The 22,175-nt window shown below is 38.6% G+C and overlaps 1 protein-coding gene across 1 annotated transcript in view; it reads right to left on the bottom strand.

Annotated features, from left to right (window-relative positions):
- Positions 1–22,175, bottom strand: part of ZNF451 (zinc finger protein 451) — a gene marked incomplete at its 3' end in the record, with an annotated part of 85,157 nt that overhangs the window by 20,447 nt on the left and 42,535 nt on the right. Inside the window, exons 8-13 of the mRNA XM_082663588.1 lie at positions 15,599–15,752; positions 14,958–15,105; positions 10,676–12,282; positions 8,730–8,873; positions 4,395–4,525; positions 3,131–3,317 (exon numbers count right to left, since the gene is read on the bottom strand). Of these exons, the coding sequence (XP_082519714.1) occupies positions 3,131–3,317; positions 4,395–4,525; positions 8,730–8,873; positions 10,676–12,282; positions 14,958–15,105; positions 15,599–15,752 (2,371 nt within the window). The remainder of the gene's footprint in view (positions 1–3,130; positions 3,318–4,394; positions 4,526–8,729; positions 8,874–10,675; positions 12,283–14,957; positions 15,106–15,598; positions 15,753–22,175) is intronic.

Here is a 22,175-nt window from a genome sequence, read left to right as displayed (position 1 = left end):
CCACCACAATGAGAAGCCCATGCACCGCAACAAAGAGTAGCCCCCACTCACCGCAATTAGAAAAAGCCCTTGAGCAGCAACGAAGACCGACATAGCAATAAATGAATGAATGAATTAGAAATAGAATTACCATATGATCCAGCAATTCCACTTCTGGGTATATACTCATAAGAACAGAAAGGAGGATCTCGAAGAGATGTCTGTATCCCCATGTTCACAACAGCATGATTCATAATAGCTGAAGCATGGACGCAACCCAAGTGTCCATCAGTGGATAAATGGATAAGCAAAAGGGGGTATATACATACAATGGAGTATTATTCACCCTTAAAAAGGAAGGACATTTTGACATAGGCTACAACATGGGTGAAACCTGAGGACATTTTGCTCAGTGAAATAAGCCAGTCACAAAAATACAAAGGCTGCATGATTTAACTTACACGACATACTTAGAGTAGTCAAATTCATAGACAGGAAACAGAATGGTGGCTGCCAGGAGCTGGGGAAAGGGGAGTGTGGGGTTGTTTAATGGGTATGGAGTTTCAGTTTTGCAAGATGAAAAGAGTTCTGGGGATGGATGGCGGTGATGGCTGCACAACAATGTAAATGCAGTTAATACCACTCAACTGGAGACTTCAAAATGGTTAAGATGGTAAATCTTATGTATATTTTACTACAATGAAAAAAATGGAAAGAAAAAGTAAAAAAATATATAGTGGCTAGTAACCATATTTCCTTTTTACAGTAGTAATAATTAATAATAGCTGCTATTTACTGAGCACCTATGCTCTTTCCTATGCTATGCTAGACACTATACGTATCACTAATTCTTACAACCTTATAGATATGAAAAGTGAGACTCAGAAAAAGTTGAGTAACTTGCCTGAAATCGCACAGCTAAGAAGCAGAAGTCAGTATTCGAATCAAAGACCATGCCCTTCTTTATGCACCGCATGGTCTCTGTATTTCACAAAAATTCAGAATAAAGTATACATGTGTCCCCAAAGAGCAGTAAGTTCAAACAAGCACTGATTACAAATGAATGATTAAAAAAAAAATACCTAGAGAATTCTATATTCTGACATAGAGAGTGGTTTATGACACTGATGAATGAAAAAGGAAATTAAAGTATATGTCAAAAAAAAAAAAAGGCTAGAGCATAAGAGACATTAAGAAAAGAACATTGGTATATAACAATAACCTATACTTTACCTCCAACCCTAATATACCCATGCAGACCTACTCATATGTAGCTCTCATTCCAAATAAAGTTGAAAGAAAGGCAAATCCATTACAGGTCTCATGTTCTAAATTACAAAAGAAATGCTCCCCAGAGCAGCAGCATAGGAGGAAGAAAAGGGGGTGGGCCTAGGTAGCAAAGGTAAAAATTTTAATATTTTTCAAGATATTAAGTAGATGTTGTTAAGGATCGGGAAAGGGATGGTAAAAGAATGGGAGAAAAAGAGGTTAAAAAAAGCCACAGACACATAGGGCACTCCATTCAATACTCTGTAATGATCTATATGGGAACAGAATTTTAAAAAGAGTGAATAGGGACTTCCCTGGTGGTCCAATGGTAAAGAATCTGCCTTCCAATGTGGGGGACGCAGGTTCAATCCCCGGTCAGGGAACTAAGATCCTACACGTCATGGGGCAACTAAGCCCACGCACCACAACTACTGAGCTTGTGCACCTCAACGAGACAGCCCACGTGCCACAAACTACAGAGCCCACGCACCCTGGAGCCCATGGGCCACAACTAGAGAGAGAAAACCCGCACGCCACAACTAGAGAGAAGCCCACACACCGCAACTAGAGAACTAGAGAGAAGGCTGTATGCTGCAATGAAGATCCCACATGTCGCAACTAAGACCCCACACGGCCAAATAAATAAATATTTTAAAAATAATAAATAAATAAATAAGAGTGGATATATGTATATGTATAACTGACTTACTTTGTTGTACAGCAGAAACTAACACAACATTGTAAATCAACTATACTCCAATAAAAAAAATTAATTAAAAATTTTAAGAAAAGAAAGAAAAGAAAAAAACACGCCAGACAGAAAAAGCAAGTGAATGAAAACAGAAACTACAGAATAGGAAGACAAAATTCAGTACTGAATTTCAGTACTGAATCATGACATAAATATGCAAAACAGAGCTGATTTTTCTTTAAAGAGCACAATTGTGCCAGTAGCTTAATGGTTCCTAACTTTGCAAAGTGAATTGATCCAACGCAGTGAGTGGTTAGAGCAAAGTTCTTCAGAATAGATCTTCAATCAAAATGTGGCTCTATATATGCAGAAAGAAGAAAATAGCTAGGAGGAGAGCACACTTGGACAATTTAAAGGCATATAATAAAAATTCCAAAAAGTAGTCAGTTTTTCATTGAGGTCATTCATCAATACCTTCAAACCATATTCATGGCTGCAAATTATTAGGATATTTAAAAATTACTCTTTTATTCTCTCCTACCCACATTTCAGAAATTACAAAAACCAAAACCAAAACCCATCTGGATCCCTAGAATTACATCCTTTCTTAAATACTGGTTAGTGAAATTGGACATCAGCATGCCCTTTCATTGAACAATCTCAAAAAGGCAGAGAAGAGTGTAGGACAGCGGATGCCTAGCCCTTCAAGGCAATAAAGATCTTTCAGGGCATCATTTTGTCACTGTCAACCTCTTAAATTTTTATTTTTTTATTTTTTGGTATTGCCATATTAGCATTTATTGCTTTCTGATTTCTCCTATAAGCACTTTGCTTTCTGAAAAACTGAAGATAAATTTAGAATTTTAGAAATGAAATGAAGATGTGGATTCTGAGCTTTGCAAAACTATACTAGCATATTTCAAACCATAAGTATATATTTTAAATATATGAATATAAATTTTATTCATTAGATTAAAAATGGGCTCTAAAATATTACGAATTCATTCTCCTTCTAATACACTCAAAGTTAAAGTGAGATAAGAGAAAAAATACGATAGAAGCATGAGCGCGTGGCGGTTTAGTGAGCAGGCAGCAGGGCACTAGTGGAGAGCAGTTTATTGGTTTCTCATCAATAAGTGAAGTGAAGTCTCTTCCTCTTGGGCAGTTGGCACTGTGGCTACAGCTGCATACCTTTGGTCGTATCAGATATGCTATTTAACAAGGCACACATCATATCTCCCTCTAAGTGGTGAGGGTTGAGTATATGTGCTGGCCTCTGAGTCTTCTTAAATTGATTCTCTAGCTCCAGAAAACCTTGATCTCCTGAGAGGATGGTGAAAGGAATCTGCTTGGGCAGTTGTTCATCCAGACGGCCAGCCTAAGTTGGAAAAAATGGCACAAGTTGATAAAGATCAGCATCTGAGCTTCCAGTCAAGTTACAGCTATTTCAGAATGAACACATACCTAGAAACGTGTATTTAGCTTGTTCCCTTGCTCCCACCAAAGTATGATATAAAGATCTCGTTCATAAATGAAATATACCATGTTTAATCAAATATAAAATGCTGTCAATTATAAGATAAGCTCTTTTATATGCCACTAAGAAAGAAAAAAAAAGCCAAAAAGAATATAACAGGAGGCCCCCACATAAAGGTGGAACACTAACAGGGCTACGCGCTCAACCTCCCACCAAAGTATGATATAAAGATCTCGTTCATAAATGAAATATACCATATTTAATCAAATATAAAATGCTGTCAATTATAAGATAAGCTCTTTTATATGCCACTAAGAAAGAAAGAAAGAGAAAGCCAAAAAGAATATAACAGGAGGCCCCCACATAAAGGTGGAACACTAACAGGGCTACGCGCTCAACCTGAGGGTAAATAAAAAATGAATCTGCCATAGAGAAAAGGTAAGCAAAGTAATTTGCATAACTCAATCTTAGAACTGGCTAGATGGAAAAAGAAACTATCTGTGGTTTAAAACATAAGCAGCAGTCAACAAGTTTGCAGAGTATCAGTGTGACACAGAAACCCTTAAGCAGAGAATTTAATTTAAACTGGGTCTCAGGTGGGTTGTTTCTCCAGGTGACTAGCAGAGACAGAAGCAAATGCAAATTCCATCTGGGTCAACAGTGACTGCTATGGTGCCCCCCCATTTCAGAGATGTTAAAATGTGAAAGTGCCTCACGCATCAAGGAGTGTCATCTCCTGATAATTTATTCTAGAAATAGCTGAGGGTGCACTATGAGTAGCTGAGAGTCTGCTGGAACTGGGGATGAAGCAGTAAACACATGCTATGGACTCCTGCCCTCAACAGTCATAAGTAGAACCTGATGCAAAAGGTTTTATACAAAAAGCACAACACTGAAAAGGAATCTACAGTGTCATTATGATTCAAGAGGGGAAAAAATCCAAATGCACGTTTGATTTTGAATAAAACAATGACTCACATGCATACATATGGCAAAATCAGCAGCATCTTTTCTTTTACTACAGCGAGGATGAAGGAAGAAGCACCCAATCTTGTTTAGGTAATTATAGATCTTACAGTTGACGGGAGGCTTCCAGTTGGTGTTTCCTCCTATTATGTTTAGAAAAGGCATAAATGATGAGTCAAACAAGAGAAAAAGAACAGAACACTGGATACAACTGAAAACTCTGTAAGGAAAAACAAATACTAGAAAAAAATGTTTCTAGAGGAAAAGTACCAGATTAGAAGGCAGAACAAGGCAGTTCTCATGCAGGTAACACCAGGTTGTTGCTTAAATCTTGGGGAAGTAGACCGACTTCCCCAAATCTGCCTATTAATCTGAAAACTCACAGGGATGTTAAGCAGAATCAAAAGTAAAGTGCATGAAAATTCTTTGACTGCTGTTGTTCTATATGAATGTACGCATTAGTGGTTTTTTACAAATATGTCAAGGCTGCTCAGTGAATAAAAATGATGTGCAATCAGGAAAGCTGGACTTACTAAGAGGTTGTACTGACTACCTTATCCAGGTCAGCATGTTTCTATCTTAAATCCTAATCGTCTTCTTTATATGCTGCTTGCTGTCAAACATGGCATGCACACCTTGTTTCACTGCACTTTGCTTTACTGTGCTTTGCAGATACTGTGTTTTTTACAAACTGAAGGTTGGTGGCAACCTTGCATTGAGGGAGATCATCGATGTCATTTTTCCAACAGCATTTGTTAACTTTGTGTCACATTTCGTTAATATTCGCAATATTTCAAACTTTTCCATCATTATTTTATTTGTTATGGTGATCTTTGATGTTACTGTTGTAATTGTTTGGGGGTGCCATGAACCATGCCCATACAAGAAGGCAAACTTAACTGATAAATGTTGTGTGTGTTCTGACTGCCACACCGACTGGCCCTTCCCCCGTCTTCTCCCCTCCCTTCCTGCCTCCCTTTTCCCCGAGACACAATATTGAAATTAGGTCAATTAATAACCCTACAATGGCCTCTAAATGTCCAAGTGAGAGGAAGAGTCTCACATTTTTTAAAATCAAAAGCTAGCAATGATTAAGCTTAGTGAGGAAGGCATGTCAAAAGCCAAGACAGGCTGAAAGCTAGGCCTCTTGCACCACAAAGTTACCCAAGCTGTGAATGCAAAGGAAAAGTTCTTGAACGAAATTAAAAGTGCTACTGCAGTGAACAAATGAATGACAAGAAAGTGAAACAACATTATTGCTGATATGGAGAAAGTCTGAGTCTCTGCATAGAAAATCAAATGACCACAATATTCCCTTAAGCCAAAGCCCAATCCAGAGCCTGGCCCTAACTGCCTTCAATTCTATGAAGACTGAGAGAGGTGACGAAGCTGCAGAAGCAAAGTCTGAAGCTAGCAGAGGTTGGTTCATGAGGTTTAAGGAAAGAAGCCGTCCCCATAACATTAAAGTGTAAGGTGAACCAGCAAGTGCTGATGTAGAAGCTGCAGCAAGTCATCCAGAAGATAAGTCCTAAGATAATTCATGAAGGTGGCTGCACTAAACAAAAGATTTTCAGTGTAGGCAAAACAGCCTTCTATTGCAAGAAGATGCCATCTAGCAGTTTCACAGATAGAGAGAAGTCAATGCCTGGCTTCAATGTTTCAAAGGACAGGCTGACTCTCTTGTTAGGGGCTAATGCAGCTGGTGACTTTAACTTGAATACAACGCTCGTTTACCATTCTGAAAATCCTAGGGCCCTTAAGAATTAAGCTAGGACTTCCCTGGTGGTGCAGTGGTTAAGAATCCGCCTACCAACGCAGGGGACACGGGTTCAATCCCTGGTCCGGAAGATCCCACATGCTGCAGAGCAACTAAGCCCGTGAGCCACAACTACTGAGCCTGTGCTCTAGAGCCCGCGAGCCACAACTACTGAGCCCTCATGCCACAACTACTGAAGCCCGTGCGCCTAGAGCCCGTGCTCTGCAACAAGAGAAGTCACTGTAATGAAAAGCCCATGCACTGCAACGAAGAGTACCCCTGCTCACCACAACTAGAGAAAGCCCGCACGCAGCAACAAAGACCCAATGCAGCCAAAAATAAATAAATAAATTTATTTTTAAAAAAAGAAAGAAAAAGAATTAAGCTAAATTGACCCTGCTTATGCTCTACAAATGTAAGAACAAAGCCTGGATGACAGCAATATGGTTTCTTGAATATTTTAAGCCCACTTTTGAGACCTACTGCTCAGAAGAATCCTTTCAAAATATTACTGCTCATTGACAATGCACCTGGTCACCCAAGAGCTCTGATGCAGATGTACAATGAGATTCATTTTGTTTTTATGTCTCCTAATGTAATATTCATTCTGTAGCCCATGGATCAAGGAGCAATTTTGACTTTCAAGTCTTATTATTTAAGAAATAAATTTCGTAAGGCTACAGCTGCCATAGGTAGTGATTCCTCTGATGGATCTGGGCAAACTAAATTGAAAACCTTCTAGAAAGGATTCACCATTCTAGATATCATGAAGGACATTCATGACTGGGAAGATGTGAAGAAAGCAAAATATCAACATCCACAGGAGTCTGGAAGAAGTTGATTCCAACCCTCATGGATGACTTTGAGGGGTCAAGAATTCAGTAGACAAAGGAACTGCAAATGTGGTGGAAACAGCAAGAGAACTAGAATTAGAACTGGAGTCTGAAGATGTGACTGAATTGCTGCAATCTCAGGATAAAACTTGAATGGGTGAGGAGTTGCTTCTTATGGATGAGCCAAAAGAAAGTGGTTTCTTGAGAAGGAACGCACTCCTGGTGAAGATGCTGTGAAGATTGTTGAAATGACAACAAAGGATTTCGAATATTACATAAGCTTAGCTGATAACACAGGAGCAGGGTTTCAGAAGACTGACTCCAATTCTGAAAGAAGTTCTACTGTGGGTAAAATGCTATCAAACACCATTGCATGCTACAGAGAAATCGTTCATGAAAGGAAGAGTCAACCAATGCTACAAACTTCATTGTTGCCTTATTTTAAGAAACTGCCGCAGCCACCCCAGCCTTCAACAACCCCCAGGCTGATCAGTCAGCAGCCATCAGCATGGAGGCAAGACCCTCCCCTAGCAGAAAAATTACGACTCACTGAAGGCTCAGGTGGTTAGCATTTTTTTAGCAATAGGGTTTTTTTTTTTTTGGCTGCATTGGGTTTTCGTTGCTGCCTGCGGGCTTTCTCCGGCTGTGGTGAGCGGGGGCCACTCTTTGTTGCAGTGTGTGGGCTTCTCATTGCAGTGGATTCTCTTGTTGCAGAGCATGAGCTCTAGGCGCAGGCTTCAGTAGCTGTGGCACTCGGGCTCAATAGTTGTGGCTCGCGGGCTCTAGAGCGTAGGCTCAGTAGTTGTGGCACATGGGCTTAATTGCTCCACGGCATATAGGATCTTCCTGGACCAGGGCTCAAACCCATGTTCCCTGCATTGGCAGGCGGATTCTTAACCACTGTGCCACTAGGCAAGTCCCAAGGTATGTTTTAATTAAGACTTCTTTTAGACATAATGTTGTTGCTCACTTAATAGACCACAGTATAGTATAAACATAACTTTTATATGCACTGGGAAACCAAAAAATTCATGTGACTTGCAGTGGTCTAGAACTGAACCAGCAGTATCTCCTAGGGATGCCCGTACATCAGAGGCTCACTGTACTAAGCCTCAGTTAATCAAAGAGGAGTCTCTCTCCCAGGTTTGGTCAATGGTTTGTAAAGAGATTTAGACTACGGCCATACCACCCTGAATGCACCCGATCTCATCTGATCTCGGAAGCTAAGCAGGGCTGGGCCTGGTTAGTACCTGGAAGGGAGATTTATGTGAAGATGCACATTTATGAACGGTAAGGATGAAGTGAAGAGGCAGTTATGTTGAAAACACACTAGTCCTGTAGTCATGAGGCCCCAGTTTGAAAGCTAACTCTACTATTTATTATTTTTGTACTTTGTGAAAAATAAACTTCTCAGCCTTCTTCCTTATATTTTAAAGGGTGAAAATTATAACAATCAGTAAGCATGCATTAGTACCAAGTACAGTATCTGGCGCATTGTAGATATTGAATAAAGGCTCTTTCAATCTGTATCTAAAGATCCACAAACTGTGGGTCACCAGGTAGAGCGAATATTTACCTCAGAGAAATGTAAAGAGAAAAATATTCTAGCAGAGTAACTATAATGCAAAGTGACAAAATTCCAATTATGTTCCTATCTTCTATTCAGGAAGGTTCAAAAGGAGTCCTTTTAAAGCAAATCACATTCTAAGGGGGGAAAAAAAGGGAGGTTGTCTCAAATGTGTTCCTTATTAACCATACCTTGAAAGCCCCAAATAAATGTTCCTTGGTTAAGATTCCCTGGTAGATGACCAAAAAAGTTGGACCAGTTATCAAAGTCTACAAAGACTATGTGAGTCATGGTTCGCAGGTAATCCAAATCTGGGAGCTCAACAACCTCTTCATCTGAGAAGAGAGAAACATCAACATGAATTTGATAAGAATTAGCTAAAAACTTTTTAATTTGTCAACTTAATATTAATCTTGCATGTTATTTACTTCTATCTAAACCATGTCATGAAATCCAAACCTGTATGTGACATAATATATTTATATCAGATAAGAAATATTTTGAATATTTCAGAAATGATTATCCTTTCAACAAATATGTACCATTGATCCTGGCTTTCTTTAAAAGTCACTTACAAAAGAAAGTTTTTAAAAAATTAGTATACTGGAAGATATGGAAGACCAAGTTTTAAGGCTAAATAACTAAAAACTCGCACCATCCATCAAAATAAACTTTCAGGGTTACTTGCTAAGAACTTTCTCGCCGCCAGGAGTTTGTTCTTTTCCTAATGTAGACTGATTCATCAGCAGCCCTCTGGCTCTGTGCTCACACACCTGAAAGCAGACACGAGACAGCCCACAAGAGGCTCCTGTGGCTCGTGCAGAACAGGGCCCGGTGCTCCTCGCGCCAAGGACACCTCTTCCTCAGTCAACTCAGGGCCTCTCACCTCCCACCATCTGCAACTCTTGTCCTCCCTCCTCTTCCCCTCCCTCCTCTTCTCTTCTTTCATACCTTTCACTTTGACAGGGCCTTACAGTTTCGAGTGGTAGCAATGCAAGTCTTAAATGTTTATATTATTTTTAAAATGGATAGCTTCTACTCCACCTACTAGAGACTCCCTCAGAAAAAGACTGCCATCTTCCCATTTCCAAACCACCCATCTTCTTATCTGTCTTCTTAAAATACTAATAGATACAACAATGACCTCCTATCAGACACAGACCAACACAAATCCCCCAAAAGCAATCACAAGAGCAAAAGGAAAACAACAGAACATAAAATAGTGTGACCACGGTTTCACTGTTTGACATCGAGTTGAATGGATCAATAGTATGTTATTTAATCATTTCTCACATAAAACATACCGTGGCTAAAGGCAATGTTGAGATCTACATGTGCTACAAACTCAGTAATTCATAAACATATTTTATGAACCAAAATACTCACATATTTCATTTTTTCCACTCGACATTGTATAACTTATGAAGAGTTAATCTTTAAAAGAATATACACTTAAAATTATACTCTAAAGAAAACAATTTACTTCTAAACAAAATGAAAACACTGCACTCTTCTAGACTTCCTTAATCTTATCAAAGAAGAAGGGAAGCCTAGAGTAAGCACAGACAAGGGGATCCATACCTCAGTTTTCTGCCTGGTTTCTTGCTACCACTTAACAACTCGACTTCTAATTGCTATTTTAACTCTAAGTAAAAGCTTTGCTTCCGAAGACGGTAACAAAAATATACAAATTCTCAAGTGACCTTTAAAACTTCTCATACTTATAGAATAAGGTCAAAATAGAAATAAAAAGAATTCACCTGATTTATCTTTTTATTGAACTTAAATCTAAATGACAGTAACGTGCAGGATAACTTTCAAATCTGACTTTCAGAAGGACCATCTATTTCCCTCATCTTTCAAAATTCCCATGTCTTTTGGAAAAGAAAAGAAAATGTTACCTAAAGTACCTATTATTTAGCGTTAACAGATATTCCTTGTGCCCTTAGGTTGAGAGAGTGGCTGCCTGAAGCAGCGGGAATACAGATTCCTCCCGGTAAAGTGCACGCCACGTATCAGCCCATCAAGTCCTGGCTTCAACACTGGCTCCCTAGGAGCAAAGAGGGTGGCTACACATGCACGTGTTTCTAAGCGGAAATGGGAAACGTGTACGGACGTCAGGGTTGTGGAGCCGTACCTGTACTCTGACAGCTCACGTCAGTCTCGGCTCCTCTCTCCAGGTCTGAAGTCTGTGGACAGCTTGCTGCCTGTCTCAGCTTTCTCTCTGCGCCGGAGGAACTGGCAGCAAACGTGTACGGGCTCGTCTGCTCAGGCCCAAAGCAGGCCACGCTGGGCTCCCGCAGGAAGCAGTGTTTCCTGTGGAAGTGCTGCTGCGCGCTCTCGGGATCCTGGAAGGCTCTGGTGCAGGTGCCGCACTTGATCAGGCACCGCGGCGTGCCCTCTGCGCCCTCCGGCTCCGCGTGCACCTGGCGCACGTGTGCCAGCATGTCATCCGTGGCCTGCGCCGTGGCCGAGCACACGCCACAGCGGAACCACAGGCGGCCCTGGCCCAGGAGAGTCTGCAGACAGCGAGCGTGGTCCTCCCTTCTGTTGACTTTGCAGAGGTAGCTCTCCCGGCAGCCGCACGTGAGTAGGTTACCGGTCTCCATAACTGGAAAATCACTCTCAGTTTTAATGGAAGTTTCCGTTTTTTCTGACACAAATACATAGTCTATGCTGTGGTGCTCCTTATAATGACTCAGAAACGCTTCTTCCACATTAAAGATCAGATCACAAAGGCCACAGAAATACTTCATCTTTATTTCGTTGTCATGCTCATCTTGGCAATGTCGATACAGTGTTTCCATCTTGTGAAAAGTCTTTTTGCAATGGGCGCAGCTATACCTATGAAACTGGTGACTTGCTAAAGACATGCAGTGTTGTTTCACACATTCTTGGGAGTCAAACATATCTTCACAAATTCGGCATTGCCATTTACCGCTTGGAGGACTGGTTGCTGGGGAATGATCAAGAATAGTAATAGTCGAAAAAGGATTATCAGCAGTCAGATCATTCACCAACGTTGTAGAGGATGACGGCAAAGTGTCACCTTCTACCTCATCTGTCTCATAAAAATACCTGTGTCCATTATGAAACTCAGTCACATGGGCCATTATAGCCTCTTTCCTTGCCAACTCCTTTTTGCATGTCCGACACCAGAAAAGAAAGTTATTTAAATGTGCCCCTCCATGAACGCGGCTCATATGTAAACGGATGACTCCTGAATCTTCACACACCTTCCCACAGACCACACACTTATAACACATCGTGTTTGCTGAGAAAACGTGCTTTTCTACTGCATCTTCACTTGGGAAGCGTTGCTGGCATTCACAAAACCAGGTTTTAACAAGTGACTTTTCCTTCTGAACACAAACCATACCCCCATGGCTTTTATCTCCTAAATTAATCTTCTTTTTTGGAACAGTGCTGCAATCTTCTGAGCTAGATTCTCGAACGGACATATTTCTTTTAAGTGATGAAAATTTTGACTTATCTTGCAACAGGTGCAAGTCAGAAGGGAGTTTGTTCCCTTCACTGCTGTGGCAATAAAGTAAGACTGATTCTTCCATTGAGTTAATGACTCGGACTTTGTGTCCTGAGTTCCGCTTGTGATTCCGGGTACTGGTTTCATCCACAAAGACACGGTTGCAATGTGGACAATAACCTCTCAGTAGGAATTTCTCTGCCACCTGAGCAATGCTCTTCTCAGCTAGAGCTACAGGACCAGCGTTTCGACAACGAACTCTAAATTGGACAAAAAAATAAACTCGTAAGTATTTTCTAAATATGGTATCTCTGCTTTTTATTGTAGGAATTATAAAGTAATCAATGTATACACAAGCACTAAAAATTGTTTTTCAATAATGTTGCAGGGCTTCCCTGGTGGCACAGTGGTTAAGAATCCACCTGCCAATGCAGGGGACACGGGTTCAAGCCCTGGTCCAGGAAGATCCCACATGCCGCGGAGAACTAAGCCCTTGCACCACAACTATTGAGCCTGCGCTCTAGAGCCCGCGTGCCACAACTACTGAAGCCTGCGTGCCTAGAGCCCATGCTCTGCAACAGGAGAAGCCATGACAATGAGAAGCCTGTGCACCTCAATGAAGAGTAGCCCCCGCTTGCGGCAACTAGAGAAAGCCTGCGTGCAGCAACGAAGACCCAACAGAGCCAAAAATAAATAAAATAAATTTTAAAAAATAAAGTTGCAGATGATATAATAATATTCTATCTACCTGACCATTACCTACACTTATCTGTTTCTAATCCATATACCAAAGGGTAAAACTAGAATCAAAAATTTTTTTAAAAATTCAGACAAATTTTAGACAAGTACAAACTATATCAAATGCACTGATAGGAACGTCATGAGACAAGCAAGTAATTAACTTCTCTGTGGTAATTAAACAATACAGAGGAGCACTACAGTGAGACTCTCAACAACCCTGTACCTATTCTTTAAGAATGAACTGATTTTACGTTAGGAAAATGCCATGCCCATGGTTGCTTTTATACTAAAGAAAGTGTCCAACATCATTGTTCATTAGGGAAATCCAGATTAAAACCACAGTGAGACTCTCAAAAGGACAACTAAAATGAAATAGACTGGCAACAGCAAACCTTGGCAAGGATGTGGAGGAAATGGAACTCTCACACCTGGCTGGTAGGAATGTGTACCAGTGCAAACACTTTGGGAAAATGTCTAGTAGTGTCTTATAAAATTAAATACACATACTCTTCGATCCCGCAATTCCACTCCTAGATATTCATCCAAGAGAAATGAAACCTATGTCTATAAAAGGCTTGTATAAAATGTACATAGCAGCTTTATTCACACTAGCTAAAAACTGTCCATCAACATAAGAATGAATAAACAAATTGTGCTGTATTCATACAAGAGAATACTTCTCACAAATAAAAAGGAACAATGTACTAAACAATATGGATGAATCTTACAGATATTATGACAAACACAAAAGAGTGCATACTCTATATGATTCCATTTACATAAAGTCCTAGAGGAGATAAAACCAACGTAAGGTGGAAAAAGTATCAGAATAGACTGCCTGAGGGTGAGAGGGTGGGAAGTGACCAGGAAGGGAACAATGGAACTTTCCATGGAGAGGTAACATAGGATGGTAAAAGTGTGGGTTAACAGATGTATCCAGTAGTCAAAATCATAAAGGTTAAGATTTGTATACTTCAATAAATCGAAATTGTATCTCAGAAACAAAGAACTGTAAAAAATAATTAAGGGTAGTAAGGAGCATACAGATATATAAATAAAAGAAGAATGGCAGTGTTGATAATTATTAAAACTGGGTGACAGGTAAATGGAGGTTCATTATACTATTCAGCTGACTTTCATACAGTTGAAATTTTCCATTAAAAAAATTAGGAATAAAAATAAAGGGCAGAACCAGGATTTGAACTCATAAAATATAAGTCAGAACCAGGACTGTTAACATCAATAATTATACTGAGTGTATACAGAGTGATTATACTCCACTGCCTCTGTTTTTTGAGAACATATTTTACTTGAAGGTTTGTGAAAACAACTGTTCTACTTAAACAAATGCAATTGTATCATTTAGTAGTGTGATACAATTTTAATGCATTTTAAAGAAATAATGGGGGAAAAAAGACCTAAGAGACACAGCATCTAAATGTAAAGTACAGACTTTGAATTATGATTCCAACAAACCAAATGTAAAAAACATCATGAAGTAATCGGAGAAATTTGATAACTGACTAGGTGTTTGATGATATTTAAAAAAATAGTTTTTTAAAGTGTGATAATGGTATTAGTTATTTTTCTTTAAAAAAAAGAGTGCTTATCATTCAGAGATATATATTGAAGTATTTACAGATAAAATGACAAGATTTGCTTCAAAATAAGAACTTCTGGGGATGAGAGTATAAATAAAACACGACTGTCATGCGTTGATAACTACTGAAGCCTCGTGAAAGGTACACTGGGGTTCATTATACGATTCTCCTTACTTTTGTATAGTGCTTGATAATTTCCATTGTAAAGACAAAAAAAGCATACTTGATTGTTTGACAAATTTGGCCTTTCACTGACATGTAATTTTTCACTTGTTTGTGATACTTTCCATGCTGGTTGACTCAAAGCCAAGGTTCTATCATAACCCTCTCCTCCTCCAGGCACAACCCTCAACAGCACATGCAGAACTTAGAACTGTTAGCTTGTTTTATGTTCACAGCAACATCAATATATCCACTTTTCTCACACCTCTCACTTCTTTCATTATGCTAAGTTTGGGTAATGTCCAGGCAAATATACACTCTCATTTTAGAAGGAGAGAAACATGGAATAGAAAAGTATTTGTTGAGTCCTCTGGCTGTTGTGGAGCTTATTGGGCGGGAATCTTACAGCCCAAGACTAGCCCCTTACAAACCTGAAATGGGCAGTGAGCTCCATGTGGGAACGCAGTGTCTGGTGGCAGGCCACACACTTAACTTGAAATGGAACATCTTTGCACAGAGAGATCAAAAGTTTCTTTGCAAAAGATGGAAATGATATTGGCTGTGCCATTCCCTTGTCATCTGAAAGACAAAATGAACTATGACTTGCAAAGATCTGAGTAGAGTGACCCGGCCTTCCTCCCCTTTGCCTTTCTCAACATCAGGTGACGTAAGTAAAAGAAGATGGTTATTTATGTGATAAAAATCTAAGAGAAGTCGTTTTCTAGCCTCAATTAAGTGCAGTGGATGCTGAACTCATGCTCAAGTTAAAATCTGAATCTTAAATGCAGAGAAATACCCAACTTCCCAATGGATATATACAAAAACATTATCCTGCATAAATGTTTTCTTCCCAAGTTTCTTTTCATTCCTCAAAGTAAACCTTACTCTTAGGTGCAAATAAATAATGAGAATCTTTTTTGAAAAATAAAAAATGAGATAAAAACCTTTTGCTTTCATGGTTCTCAAAACTAATGTGAAGATAAGTTACCTCAAGAATTATCTGAGAAGTATGGTAAATCAGCAAAGGTTAAAGTAGTTTAATAATTTTCAGCGGAAGAGAGTATTAACATACCACCCAGTTTAAAACTCTGATGGAAATGATTCTTTCCAGACATATGCTTCAAACACTCATCCTTGCTGCTAAAAAGAAGGAAGCAATTTGGACACGCAAAACACTGAATAATCTGAGGAAGAAGGTTGTTTTTATGTCCATCATCTGCAGCTTCCTAAAATATAAGGCAAAGCTTTATTATAGACAACTAAAATCAATATTCAATTTCTTAAATCAACTTTCAAAATTTCCTATTTATTTGGAATATTTTGTATCAGTTTTTAACATGAAAACTTTTCTTCCCTGAGTGTGAACTGTGGATTTTTTTGTCATAAATGAGGTCCCATATATGAAATTTTAAATTATTTCCTTAAAAACAAATTATTACCATCTTTCTATGACAATAAACATACATTTGCTTTCTATACATTTTTCTTTTTATATATACATCTATATGCAATATTATATAAATGCATAAATGTTTTCATATCACATATACTTTTTCTTATGTTTTGCTTTGTTCACTCTACTCTGCAATATAACCTATGTTTACAAATACGTATTCTTCTATAAATTTCTCCATACAAAAATAAATACACAGAGGGAATTGCCATTGTTTTATCAAATATTGTCATCTTACAGATTCTTCTGCCTCTTAGTTTTCTTATTCCACAATAACTAATGGAAATCCCTAAAAATCAACTGGTGTCGCTCTAATTTATTCTTCTTAATGGCTACAAACTACTCCATGGTGTGATGTGGATCTACTGAGATTTAGTCAACTATTCATTTCCAGGCTTTTTTTTTTTTTTGCCACTGTAAACAATGGTTTTGTAAATATTGTTGACTATATATCCTCATTAAATAGTGCTTTTCTCTCATTACCAAGATTGGCCGCATTGGGTTAAAAGGTTCATTATTTGAATATTAAAAGATATTGTGTAACTGCTCCTCAAAAAGGCTCTACAAATTCCGATTCCCTAGCACTGAGTGAGCCTGGCACAATAGCTATTACAGATCTTATTGTCATGTCTGCAGTCTTACAGATGTGTGTTATGTTAATTTGCCTTTCCTGTCTACTAGTGAGTGTGAGCATTTATTCATACAATTCTGTGCATTGCTTATTCCATTCCAGCCTCATGTTTTGATTGTTTTTGCTTTTTCCCCTCTGGTCAACTTGTATCCATTCTCTGTTATCAAAACTAACTCTGTCTCATCCTCTATTTTTCAAATATTCTTCATCAAACATCTATTAATTTAGTATATGGTCACCTTAAAATTCTGATACAAACAGGTATGTCTTTTCTAGGGTCCAGGTTTCCAAACTTGGCTAAGAGTCTCCTCTATCCCCAAATTGGAAATATTTTTAAGTGTATATTTATATGTATATGTATAACTGTATGTGTGCTGTGTATAAATATAATGTAACTTCTTGTTAATGGTCTTTAGAATAATAGCCTTAAAAGTTGCATTGTGTCTTCTTAAATTTACTATCATTAACATTAGGGATATCAAAATAGTTTGTGTAGTTGCTTATGAAATGCAACAGGAGGAGTGATAGGAAATTTACATTTATACTGAGTATATGTCAAGCACCACCTTACGGTTCAAATGTGCTTTTCCACTTAATCCTTACAATAACCCCGTGAAGTACTATTTTCATTATTTACAAATAAGAAAACTTAAGTTTACATAAGTCAACAAAATTATCACTCCCCTCCAAGTTGTACCCTCAGAAGAGACAAAGCTACCATTCACACCCAGCTTTATAGCTGTGGTGGTAAATTCTGTGCTCTTTCCACTACTCCTCACCCTATTTTATTTTGGTGACAGCCATGCAAAAGATAACACCCAGTATGACACTTTGCATTCCAATTAGAAGGTTCCAAATAAGAGCACTAAAAGCATTTACTACCAACCAATTTGTACAAATGACCCCTACCTGAAGAACTCTAATAAGCTTTAGTTCAACTGTGAGTTATAAGTGGATTCAAAATAAGCTTGTTTAAACTGTTTGCTCAATAGAACAAAAACTGTGATTCTACATAAAATTTTATTGGAATATACCTATTGCAAAAGTATAGCATATTTGCAAATAACTTCTACAAACCAGGGGAAGGAATGGGAAATAGGGTATCTGGGAAGTACTCAATTCCTTTTTACCATTATATTTCCAGTTATATTAAATCAAAACACACCATACAAATATGTATACATTAAAAAAAGTATAACCATAATAAGATACCACTTCATAGGTACCCACTAGGATGGCTATTTTAAAAGACAGATAATAAGTGTTGGCAAGGATGTGAAGAAACTGGAACATTGTTGGTGGGAAAGTAAGCTGGTACACTGTGATGGGTAACAATTTGGCAGTTCTTCAAAAACTTAAAGATGATAACCATGTGGCCCAACAATTAACTCATTAGAGAAGTGAAAAAGTATGACCACACGAAGACTTGTACATTTGTTTATATCAGCATTATTCACAACAGTCAAAAAGTGAAAACAACCCAAGTGTCCACCAACTGAACTGATAAACAGAAAGTGGCATATGTCCATACAATGGAATATTACTTGGCAATAAAAAGGATGAAGTACTGACATATGTCACAACATGGATAAGCCTTGAAAACATCATGGTAAGTGAAAGAATCTTGTCACAGAAGGCCACATATTGTAGGATTCCATTTAATGAAATGTCTGGAAAAGGCAAAAACCACAGAGACAGAAAGTAGTGTACTAGTTGCCTCAGGCTGGGGAGGGGGAAGAGTCACCTTCAATGACAGAATGGCCCTAGGAACAGAATGAGAGAGAGTTGTAATGCCCACCGAGACCGACAAGTGACAATGAGGCACCCTGGGGCTTACGATACATCCTCCACCATCCCCACCGGCACCAAAAGGGAGAAAAGCAGGAAGTTACGCAGTGACAGACCCACTGGACAGTCTTTTTTTTTTTTGGTCATCCTGCGAGGCATGTGTGATCTGACTAGGGATTGAACCCATGCCCCCTGCAGTGGAAGCACGGAGTCTTAACCGCTGGACCACAAGGGAAGTCCCTGGATAGCTTGAATGTCAGAAAACACTAGACACTTGCTACTCAAAGTATGACTCAAAGACCAGCAGCACTGCCATCACCTAGAAGCTTGTTAGAAATCTTGAATCTAAGGCCCCACATCAGATCTACTGAGTCAGAACCTGCATTTTAACAAGATTCCCAAGTGATTTGTGTGCACTTTGAAGTTTGAGAGGCATGAGTCTAGACAGAAGAAACTGGAGATAAAAAGAAAACGGAAGGGCAGCAAGGCAAACAATGCAAATTGTGGACAGTTTCACAATTTCATTGAAGAACGTCATCTTTATGAAACAGAATTCACAGGCATGCAATCTTCTAGCGACCTCTTCTGGCTCATTTAAGATACGTAATGACTGGTTCCTTCCGAGTCCTTGTGACAGACACGCCAAAGAATAAGCAATAGGAGCTTTTATTAAAAACTATATGTCAGGCCATAAGTGCTTTATATTGTATTATGTTTTCTCTCAACAATCTTGTATGTAAGTATAACAATTCCACTTTAGAGATGAAGAACCAAGCTCACAGATGTGCTGTAACTTGGTGAGAACACATAGCTAATAAAAGTAACTGGAATCCAGGTCTGTCTGACACCAAAGCCTTTGCTCTGTTTTACCAGATTGCTTCCCAGAAGGCTGAATATCATAAATTTACTTCCCAGAGAGACGGCAAAAGGGAGGGCAAAACAGCATAGGATGAGTGATTCCCAGAAAAAAAAGGAAACAAATTAATGAAATTTGGGAAAACACAAATGAGAGTATTAATTAATTTTAAGGTTAAAATATCTATTCAGATTTACTGAAGAAAAAAGATGAATATGCTTACAGCATGGAATAGAAAAACATGCCCTGAAAGAACTCCAGTTCTGAAAAAGGTGGAATACTAGTGACCCACTGCAAACACTAAAAAACCATGGAATGTAGTTGCACCCTTTTCCTTTCTCTCCCCAAACCTGTGTCAGGGCACTAGACAGCCCTATCATTTCTTTCTTTAATGTGTCTTTTGGATCCACTTTAAGGTCTTTATTTTAAATGTCATTACCTAAGTAAACTCTTTTCTCATCTCAAAGCTAAGTTACTGCTGAAGTCACCTAAACTGGTCTCCTTGTCCACATCTTTGAATCCACCCTGAACACTGGTGCCATTCTAATACCACCCATCTCTTTGGTGTCCCTAAAAAAGGAGAAGGAATTTGGTTCTAGAATTTAAAGTCCCTCTAGCTCTGAAGATATAACAATTATTTTCATCATGTCACGTCCTGTGATAGTGCCAGTATCTTGCCAATATCAAGTTTAAATTTTGTGCCTTTATAGTCAAGTTACTATTGTACTTGTGTTGGGAGTCCCCAGGTCCATCCCCAGGCTTGGTGGTTGGCTAGGACTCACAGGACTTGGTGTACAGTTGTACTCATGACTATGATTTATTACAGCAAAAGGATACAAAGGGGGAAAAGCACACTGGGCAAGGTCCAGAGGAAACCAGGTGTAAGATTCCAAGGGTCCTCTCCCAGCGGAGACACACAGACACACCTAATTTCCACAAGGAAATTAGGTGTTCGGCATAAACCACACTGTCTGCACCAACAGTTCACACACAAAGGGCCACTCATCAGAGATTCATAGGGACCCGCCAAATCTAAGTTCCTAGACAACAGCCCAGTGCCAACCTTGCAAGCAAGTCCGTCTAAGGACAGAAGTCTCAGGCCTGCTATGTCACCTGCTCTCTGCACTCTACCTATTCCCATATTTGCTACTCTGTGTAGGCTCTTGTTCAAACCTTCCTGTGATTACACCACTTGTCCTTTCCATCTATCCAAACCCAAGCCTGGAGGACCACTTCTCCTCTGCAGTGCTCTGTCAGCTTCTTCTGCTACTCCTCTCCCCTTCCCCTGAACTCCTATTTCACCTAATGATGTACCATTGCAGCTTATTCATTCTAGAGCACATGGATTCCTCTCGTACTACGGTGACTCATCAGGGTTGAACAAGACACAGGCTCCCCAAAACTAATGACTAAGTATACAACGAACTCAGCGTTAATAGGCGCATCTATCCTGGGAACACTCTCCAGCACCAGAACAGGGGTCAGTCAACCACAGAACTCAACCAGAGACACCTGGGAGTGCAAGTCTTCATTTTCTGTGTGAACCTCTACAGAATCCAAGTTACTACCCACATGAATTTTCAAGTATAGGGCTAGAGATTAGCAAATTCTGAAAACATGGTTTAAAGAAAAACCCTAGTTCTCTCTGGACATTAGCATTTTACTACTTCAAAACCTAATATTTACTCAGCAAATACATCATGTATGGATCTCACAGGTTTCTAGCTACAAGGATATTTAATGTGTTATTGTTTTTAATAACAGAAAAATGTAAACAATTAATACATCTAATAGGAAATTAAATGAACTATAATATATTCATACAGAATGCCATTCATTGATTTTAAATGTACATACTGATTCAACATATATTTAAACATTTATGTTTACAACACACTGCTTTTCTTAATTACGAAAAAATTTACATACTTTATCCTATGTAAAAATATTTACATAGGAAGAAAAAGCAGAAATATATACATAAAAATGTTAACAATGCTTATCTCTATAAGTGAAATTAAGAGCGATTTCTTAAAAGAAAGAAAAATACCATATGATATCACTTATATGTGGAATCCAAAATACAACAGAAATTAACACATCTACAAAACAGAAACAGAATCACAGACACAGACAGTAGACTTGTGGTTGCCAAGGGGGAGGGGAAATGGAGGAGGAAAGGACTGGGAGTTTGGGGTTAGCAGAGGCAAACTATTATATATAGAATGGATAAACAACAAGGTCCTATTGTATAGCACAGGGAACTATATTCAGTATCCTATGATAAACCACAATGGAAAAGAATATAAAAAAGAATGTATATTTATGTATAACTAAATCACTTTGCTGTACAGCAGAAATTAACACAACATTGTAAATCAACTATACTTCAATAAATTTTTTTAAAAAGTGATTTCTTATTTTCCTTTTGTTAGTATTTTAAAATTTTTCCACAGTGAACATATTGCACAATTAACATTTTGTAATTTTAACTAGTGAGATATCTAATATCAAGTGTGGGAAACACTTATTACAGAGTTCTTCATTACATTGAATTTGCTAATATCATGAATCAATCTTATATCCCTTGAGATTTAACACTTAATGTGGGTGTTAAATACCAGCCTTTTAAATACCAGATCTATTTCTTAATACCAGCATTAATAAAGGAATCATTATTTACTACGTGGCTCCAACAATTCAACCAGCAGTGAACGGCAGCACACTTAAGAATAATGTTCTGGTTATCATGTGACTAACTCACAGAACATCTTGAACAAAGTAAGTTATTTTCATAGAGCAACTCCATAAAAATGATATTCTTTAAGACTGCTGGCTTTCAGCTATCAGGGTTACCTGCCCATGATAACTTAATGTTCCAAGTAATTTTATTCCCCATAGACAATCATAATTTTGATCTT

Source organism: Grampus griseus (genome assembly GCF_964374135.1).
Source record: "Grampus griseus genome assembly, chromosome: 10".
NCBI classification, from domain to species: Eukaryota; Metazoa; Chordata; class Mammalia; order Artiodactyla; family Delphinidae; genus Grampus; species Grampus griseus.
This window is presented reverse-complemented; position numbering and strand designations above follow the sequence as displayed.